The sequence below is a fragment of the Miscanthus floridulus genome, chromosome 10 (genome assembly GCF_019320115.1).
Source record: "Miscanthus floridulus cultivar M001 chromosome 10, ASM1932011v1, whole genome shotgun sequence".
Classification (NCBI taxonomy): Eukaryota; Viridiplantae; Streptophyta; class Magnoliopsida; order Poales; family Poaceae; genus Miscanthus; species Miscanthus floridulus.
In genome coordinates this window covers 139,494,708-139,503,244 of record NC_089589.1, presented here as the reverse complement: position 1 = coordinate 139,503,244, position 8,537 = coordinate 139,494,708, and the positions used below count along the sequence as shown (strand labels likewise).

Sequence of the window (8,537 nt, the reverse complement as noted above, 5' to 3'; positions counted from 1 at the left end):
GTGATGATGAAGTGATGCTTTTGTGTGTCTCACTGACTATGATATGTAGTGTGGTCAGATTTCAACTAGCTAATCGAAGTTAGCTTTTGGGTATGAATTATGTTAGTCAGTTAACTAGCTCAATATTGAAATTAGTTTTTGGTTACCAGCATTGCTTATCGATCCCAACAGCCTATCAGCATAGTGTCATATTAACCGGGTATTCATATTGTTTTCTGGATATGTATTTGAGCATATAAGGACATGATTAAGTAAGTAGGAATTCAGAGAATCCAAACTAGTTTTTATACAAGCACCACCAAAAGGCTTTCCTTCGCCTCCACTATGATTACAAGAAAATAAACGTATATACATATATACAACTGCTACATAAACATATCCCTTAGTTGATGCAGATCTCAAAAGCTAAACAAATAATTCCATTAGTTGTTCAACAACTCAATTGCCTTCTGAACTATCTCCCTGTCACAACTAAGAGATTTGGGAAGCATGCCTGCTGCCTCCAGCCTCTCCTTATTCATGTGGGGGATCTTGTACCTATTCCCTCCATTATCTTTCACAACTTCAATCATGCATCCTTGTAGAGTGAGGAATACCCTATTCAGAAGAACAGGGTTGTAGTTTTCATATTCATTGATCACATTCGCGATGAGCTCATCCATGTTTCTAGATGTCGTTCTATCTGTCAACGACTGCAGAGAAGCAAAGAAACCAAGGTCTAGGCAATTCATATCAGGTGAATTAGCAGGTTTATTCATTATGCGTATATCAAGGCCGGTTTGGGCAACTGCTGCAGCAAACTCTGGATCATCGGCGCGGACATGTGATGGAGCATTGTCCTGTTGTATCCAAATTGTCTCATAGGCATGTTCTCGAGGCCAACGAATGCGTATAGCTTCAAGAAGTTTTGATATCATATAAGATCTCATTGTTTGTCTGTCAACCTTCATTGTCTTCGTGATAGGTGTGGCCCTGGGCCTATTGCCACTTCTTCTTTGTGCCGGTTCCTAAAAATGCAAAGATTCTTATGAGAAATAATAAAATAGTGATTCTTATGTAGCGAAACAAGAATAAAACATGACCAAGATTGCTACCTCATGGACAAAAGGCCATAGACCTAACTTGCCATCAAAATACCATCTACCTTCAGCATCAAACCTAGGATGTGTAACTCCAGAATAAAACATGATTTTGTGAATGGCATTCTTGTTTTGCACTATCCTGTGTGGGTCTTCTTCATCTGGATGCATGTACATAGTCTTATTCTTTCTTATCCCATTGAACCACTTCTCATCTGTGTGGATAATATTTTTCATTTCTTTGAACTTGGGATTATTTGGCAGTGTACTTGGTTCTAGCATAGAGACACACCACTGCAGCCTAGACTTTTTATTTGCTTCCTTCAAATAGGGCTTCAGTGAGTTGGAGCGTTGTCGTAGCAATCCTTGTTTGAACGACCTATGCAGACTGCTTTTATTGACACCTAGAGCATTTGCAAGTAATCTTATAGTACCCCTTCTGTTTAGGGGAATATCTGGAACTGTAGATAGGTCCACTTGAATTTTTTTACGGCCGCAGTTCTTAGGTTTCAAACCATTGACATCTACTGGTATGCCCTGTGTCCAACACTTTTTTGCTCTCTTCCATACACGTTGTATGGTACGTATAGGGACATTGTACTTTGCTGCAATAATAGTTGTACTGTTTCTTTTTAATTTTCCATTCTTACTGCTCCGAAGCAAATCTTCAAATATGTCTTGTCTTTGTCTATCTGTTAACTCCTTCGTCCTATGTTGGGACTGATCATGATGTCTTTGGTCATCATCGACATCATCATGTGCTTGCTCATCCTCTTCATCATCATGTGCTTGGGCATTCTCTTGCTCATCATGTGTTTGCTGATCCTCTTCACCATCTGAGTCCGACAACTCCTCTTGATCAAAGGCAATGTCAACTCTTTTGGTGTACATGCCAAACTCCTCTATGAGATCCTCCAAGGCATCTTGTTCGACATGCAAGGCTATGCCATCTTCTACAGAAAAATATAACTGATCAATACAGATTATTTTGGACTTGGAGCTAATAAATGTGCTGCACTGCTGAATTTTTTTAGGCTCACACATGCTGTGGATATGCACACAATTAATTATTTTGTAATTTTGGCAATCTCTGCTGGTAGTTCTACTTTCTGTGCTCAAGTTGATTGACAAAAAATAATTTTGCCTAGGATGTGCACAAATGCATTAAATCTGTTTTTGCAGCAAACATAGGTCTATGCTTGAGTCACTGATTGGAAATAATCACCTGTCAGCATGTTTTCTTGTTCACTGTCCTGTTGAGGATGATTCAAATCAAAGGGATGGCAAACATTGTGAACTGCTGCATCATCAAAGAGGGCAGGTAAGGCATCTTGTTCATGTTGTGAAGCTTTGTCATTGCCTACGCCAAAATTTGCAATGTTTGTACGTATTGTCAGTACATAGATGATGACACTTTTATCATGCAGATTTTTGTGGTATTAATGGAAATACTCATCTGTCAGCAGGTTTCCTTGTCTCTTTCATGTTGATGATCACTTAGATCAAATGGATGCCCAAGGTTCTGACCTGCTACAGTAACCAGTTTTAGGAGAAAGTACACACTTATTCTAGGAGAAATTAAACGAGTACAAACTAATCTTAGGAGAGAGGGGGAGATGGGGGAGAGATAGAGAGGGAGAAGGGGGGAGAGAGAGGGAGAGACAGAGGGATAGAGGGAGAGGGGGGAGAGAGAGGGAGAGAGAGAGAGAGATAGAGAGAGATGGATGTGCTAACCTTTATGAAATGTTTGTTCACTAGTTTGACCTGCTACATCTTGGAAGGGATCATCATCATCTTGAGCTTCAGCAGGATCACTGTTGAGATCAAGCAACTTCTCTCCTCCGTCCTCTGGTGGTGCATTCAAATCCACTATGGGCTTGGCCATGTGAACGACCGGTGAATGTTTGAAATGAAACAGGCAAGGCAAGATAAGCTAGCTAGCTTTATTGGCGCGTTGTTTAAATTTTTATTTTCGTGTGTCTCTGTAAAAAAGCGCGAACTGTAATTTTTGGCGCTAAGTGTGTTTGCCGAATGTGCAGTGCCTTTTGTGTAAGGTTAAAAAAATGTTGGTGCATGGCTTTAGCTTTGGCTGTACTATTTTTTTTAATTTCAAAATGGTGCATGTCTTTCAATCTGACACCATGAGCAATGATTACATTATAAGGGTGCTGTGGTCTTTTAGCTCTTGCTTTGGGCTCTGCGTTCAATCCCAGAACGTCCTCTATTGAGGGACGGAGGGAGTAGCTTGTGTGCATAAGTTATTCTATACAACATATATATATATATATATATATATATATATATATATATATATATATATATATATATATAAGTTATTATGATAAGTTAGTCCATACAACTTGGGTACATAAGTTATTTAATACATAAAAATTGCTACAAGAAAGAAGTTCTTCAAAACATATGCAAGTGGGGTCTAGTTTTATTCGGCTCGTAACGTACAACACACCAGTGCAGATGGAATTGAAATTGGATACACCGTTGAGAATTTATAGCAATATGAAATAAATGTATTCTATTTTTTTTTGGAAAAAGTCTACTCCACCCCCAACTATGGGGGTGGTCTATATAACCCCTCAACTATGAAACGGTCTGATTTACCCCCTGAACTTTCCAAAACCGTCTATTTTACCCCCTAGGCGGTTTTCAGCGGCGGTTTTGCTACAGTAACGGCGTGTTTGCTACAGTGGCAGGGTTTTTCTTTTTTCTTATTTCCGCTGAATCTTTGAAAAATCATAGTAAATCACAGAAAATCATAAAATGGAAAATCTAATTTTGTTGGACTCCACATGAGTAGATCTACACAGTGAACATATAATATGGTACACTTTAGCACAAACTTTTACTGTAGATTTATATTAATTAGAAAATCTAATTTTGTCTGTAATTAATTGGAATTTATCTATAACTAAGTTATACATGGTCCAATGAGTACGAAATTTTTACTATAGTTTAAGCATATAATAATTAACCTACCATAAAAATTTCACCACAATTGGACCATAGAAGCTGCAGCTATGAATTATTCTAATTAATTACAGATAAAATTGGATTTTCCAATTAATCTAAAGCTACAGCAAAAACTTTATACTAAAGCGTACTATATTATATGTTCACTGTGTAGATCTACTCATGTGGAGTCCAACAAAATTAGATTTTCTATTTTATGATTTTTCTGTGATTTACTATGATTTTTCAAAGATTCAGCGGAAATAAGGAAAAAGGCAAAAACTTGTGCTACTGTAGCAACCCCACAGTACTGTAGCAACTCATCTGTTACTGTAGCGAACCGCCGCTGAAACCCGCCTAGGGGTAAAATAGACGGTTTTGGAAAATTCAGGGGGTAAATCAGACCGTTTCATAGTTGATGGGTTATATAGACCACCCCATAGTGGGGGGTGGAGTAGACTTTTTCCATTTTTTTTTTAAGTAACGTCAGTGTTGAGCGGGCGCGGGTTGTGCCGCCGGTCAGATCGTTCGCTGGAACGAGAACCAATGAACGACCGCAGCAATGGATTTTGGGATCCCACGTCCACGGCGCTCCTTTCCGTCTTACGTTTTCTGAACTGCTTTATTTCTCAATACGTACGGTAGTGCAAGAGTTATGCCATGGAGGAAGTAGAAAATAAATAAAGATCCTCAATCATGGCGACGACGCAGCGACCGTGGAAGGTATATGTACATGTACGTACAACAATCACCAAATACATATGTAATAAAATAATATAAATTTTTTTATTGTACGAGAAGATTACATTAAAAAATAAACCGGGCAACATAAATATTGTTGAAAAGACAGTGATCATTGTTGCTATAAAAAAATGTGTCAATACAACCATATAAACAAGTTTAATTTATCAGGACTTAGGTAAACAATACGTATATGTCATGCGCTAGACTAGAAATAAAACAATCAGCTGCATGGGCTGCAAGCCTGGACGCTATGTCCATAACGAGTTGGTCCGTTCCAACCGTCTATCGTGCACGGAATTGAAATCATTGTCAAGTCCAGACAAATGACGACGTTGCCCGCTAACATGATCACATTGGGAATTCTCGCATATACTAGATATATACCCCTGTGTTGTACGGCGTCACACAATTTTGCCCCACACCTATAGCGGTGGCGCTCGTGGCTTCTGGCTTTGACAAACATATTAAGAATTGTACAAATCTAATTACATTGAAGATATAATGCTCGTTTTGTGATCTTTATGATCACTTATCCTGCAGATTAGTTTATAGAAATCTAACAAAATTGGTTTCACATTTTTAATTAATACTTATGTGTTATATTATGTATTTTACAAGTTTAAGTTGATTTGATCTTTCCTGAAAATAATAAAAAAAACTAATAAACAATTTGTTTTGGAGACCCTAAATTATTTTCAAATTTATTCAGTCCTTCTCTAATTTTTTTCTCTTAATTATATTTATCAACGTCCGACATATAGTACCCCAAATCATCCATTCCGACCTGCATCTCCTCTCAATAATAATTCCATTTCAATCGAGCACCATCACTCTCATCCAACCATCACCAAAATTATGAGCCTTTTTTGAGTCTGAGGAGCAATAAACCTTGTTGTATCCATGATCCATCATCCATCCACGCTGTTCTTCCTGTGCAACCAAAAGATCCCCCTGAAACCGGTGGCGCCCGACGGCAGCGACTTGGGCGTGAACCTCACCCTGCATCTCTTCTCCCCCACCGACTTGAACTCCAGCTCCGTCGGCTCCACGGCCACGCACTTGGTGGCGGCGAGCGAAGATGTCGACACCTTGTACGTGCCAGCCCCGCCCACGTTGGTTAGCGACTCAGTTTCCTCGTGTGCGTCGGTGGTCGATCGGGTCCCGCCGCCATCGAGTAGACCACCGAGAAGGACGGGTAGCTGGCTGCCCAAGGAGTAGGTCTTGTTCTCGGCGCACGCGTACTCTCGGCTCCGCGCCAAGGCGGCGATCATGGTGGAGCTGTACTTGAGCGCGCACGGAGAGTCCACGTAGTCGCTGGTGCCCAGCTCGCACATCAGAACCGGGTCCAGTGGCCACACGGGGTCTATGTGCCCCACGCCGCGCCGTAGTCGAACGACGTGGTTGTCCTGCCCGTCGCCGCATCCAGCAAGGGCGACCCACACCGTCGGAGTACCCAGCGTAGGCTGTGGACCCATGGCCATCAGCACCGAGCGCACGGTGGCAGGGCTCCACTCCGGTTGCACGCTCTGGAGTAGCGCGGCGAGCCCGCTCACGTGCGGGCACCACATGGGCGTGCTCGAGATGTTGTTTCCCACGCAGCAGGTGTCGACGGCGAGATCCGTCGGCACGGCCTTTCCATCCACGCCACCAGGATGTTCACCGCGCCACGATTATATCTGGCTTCAGGATCTCTGGTGTCATGCATGTTTGGCCCGCGTGACGAGAACGCCGCCACCACCGGTCCACCGGCGAGGGGCGCATGCCCACCTGCGTCTCGGCAACCACGATTGTCGCCGTGGGGTTCGGTCTGTGGGGTTCGTGTCGGAGGCCAAGTACGAGGTACGACTTCATCGCCGTGCCTTTCGTCTCGCACTCTCGCCCACGCCGGCGGCGACTAGGACCACGATCGTTGCCGTGGGGTTCGGGTCGGAGGCCACGTACGATTTCGTCGCCGTGCCTTTCATCTTCTCTGCGGCACAGTCACTTAGGGAAAAAGACGTAGGAAACGGAATCATGTACGTCATAGGGAACAGAGAGAAGAGTAACCTTGCAGTTTTCACGTAGGATTATTGCGCTGACGATACCCTTAGTTATTTTTTAGGTGTATAATAGATAGATAACGTGTGCAAATTGGGGTCTTCATTTTGACTTGGCTTCGAAATATTCATACAAATTTTGTTGCCTCCCTGCAACGCACGGGCAATTATCTAGTGTGTATATATATGTGTATATACTCATATGTATAATGTATATATTGGTGTTAATTGTCGATTAAATTTTCGAGTAGAAACTCAGCCCTCAGCTTCCTATTCGCGGCCTCCTTTCCTTTCTAGCCTTCCAGGCCAGCCCGCAAGGGGCAAGGGCGCAGGCCCCCAGTGGCCCACTAAGCCACACGGACACACCTGTGCTCCTCCTTTCGGCAAAATCTCCTATCCCGCTTCTCACGCCTTCTCCATTTCTCCTGACCCTGGTCCCGACGAGTGGCGGCGATGCTCAACTCTCGGTGAGCGGCGGTAGGAGGTGCCGGGGACGCGGCCACGTAGGGCGGCCGGGGCCTGCCGGCCTGAGGCTCAAGGCGATAGGCAGTCGCGGTGGCGGCTGCATCTGGCCACCTGGCTCTATGTGCTAGCCTGCTAGGGGGCCGGTTGGGGGTGGCCATGAGGGGCGTAGCGCTCAGCGCGGCAGCGGCACAGCGCCCGAGCGCCATGACGTCCTGCAGGACACCGACGCGCGCCCACCAACCCACCAGGCACCACCGCACCAGGCTTGTATGCCACCAGGACACAGCAGGACAACCGACGGTGAGGGATTTACTGAATACCGATTTGGATTTACGAATATGAATGTGTGCTAGTGCTAGTGATTTTTAGTTAATAGTGTGCATATATTTTTCCTATAGTTTGCTTTCGGTTGCAAAATGAAGAAGAAAATGGATTTGAAGAGTTTGCGGGATAGAATACTACTATTAATTATATTTAAAACTATGTTGCTATGCATTGGATTTTTTTGGTCCCGGGAATACCCAACTTCAAAATGCTCCGCGACTGGGAAGGAGGCTCATTGATGGTAGATCTGAACGAGCGATGACCATGTTCCCGTATACCCGGCTATGGAAACAAGAAAGAGACACTGGTTTCAGGATCATCAAGCTAATAGAAGTACAGAACCATAATCAAGTGAAGAAGATAGGTCGGAGGTGAGCCCTCCACCACTACCAGAAAACCGAATATCCTTGGGGCCACCAATTTCCTTGAGGAGTGAAATTGAACCCCCAAGGATATATCATTACCCTGGGGGTCGTATGAAACCTCCAAGAAATGCATATTCTTGATCTTGAGTGCTAACCGAAACCACCAAGTTAATTCCATATTTCCTTGAGTGCTAGTCTGAACCGCCAAGGTAATTATATATTTCCTTGAGTGTTATTACAAACCGCCAAGGTATTTCCTCAATTGCTCGGGTACTATTCAAAATCACCAAGGTAATTCATATTTCCTTTAATGTTATTAGAAACCACCAAGGTAATTCACATTTCATTAGGTGTAACTGGAAATCGCCAATGAAGTGCTAGTTTCCTTGGGTGTAAACCCTAAAGTAAAATACTGTAGCTGCCAAGGAAAAAATTCAGTTTATAATCATATTCTCCTTAACCACCAATATATTGAACTCATTGCATTCTTGTTAGTTATACATTGTATTTTATAGACACAAATGCTCCATTGACATGTTTGTGAAATGAAATACATT

General features: G+C 43.0%; 2 protein-coding genes across 2 annotated transcripts; both read right to left on the bottom strand.

Annotated features, from left to right (window-relative positions):
- Window positions 1-422: 422 nt before the first annotated feature.
- LOC136489809 (uncharacterized) lies at window positions 423-2,964 on the bottom strand. The gene is made up of 4 exons (XM_066486348.1): window positions 2,814-2,964; window positions 2,305-2,439; window positions 1,095-2,032; window positions 423-1,007 (listed from the first exon to the last, which is right to left on the bottom strand). Exons 1-4 carry the CDS (start codon window positions 2,962-2,964, stop codon window positions 423-425), a joined length of 1,809 nt encoding a protein of 602 aa, XP_066342445.1.
- Window positions 2,965-5,698: 2,734 nt separating this feature from the next.
- LOC136489808 (subtilisin-like protease SBT1.7) lies at window positions 5,699-6,358 on the bottom strand. Its single transcript, XM_066486347.1, has one exon. The coding sequence runs from the start codon at window positions 6,356-6,358 to the stop codon at window positions 5,699-5,701; it is 660 nt and encodes a 219-aa protein (XP_066342444.1).
- Between the last annotated feature and the right edge of the window lie 2,179 nt (window positions 6,359-8,537).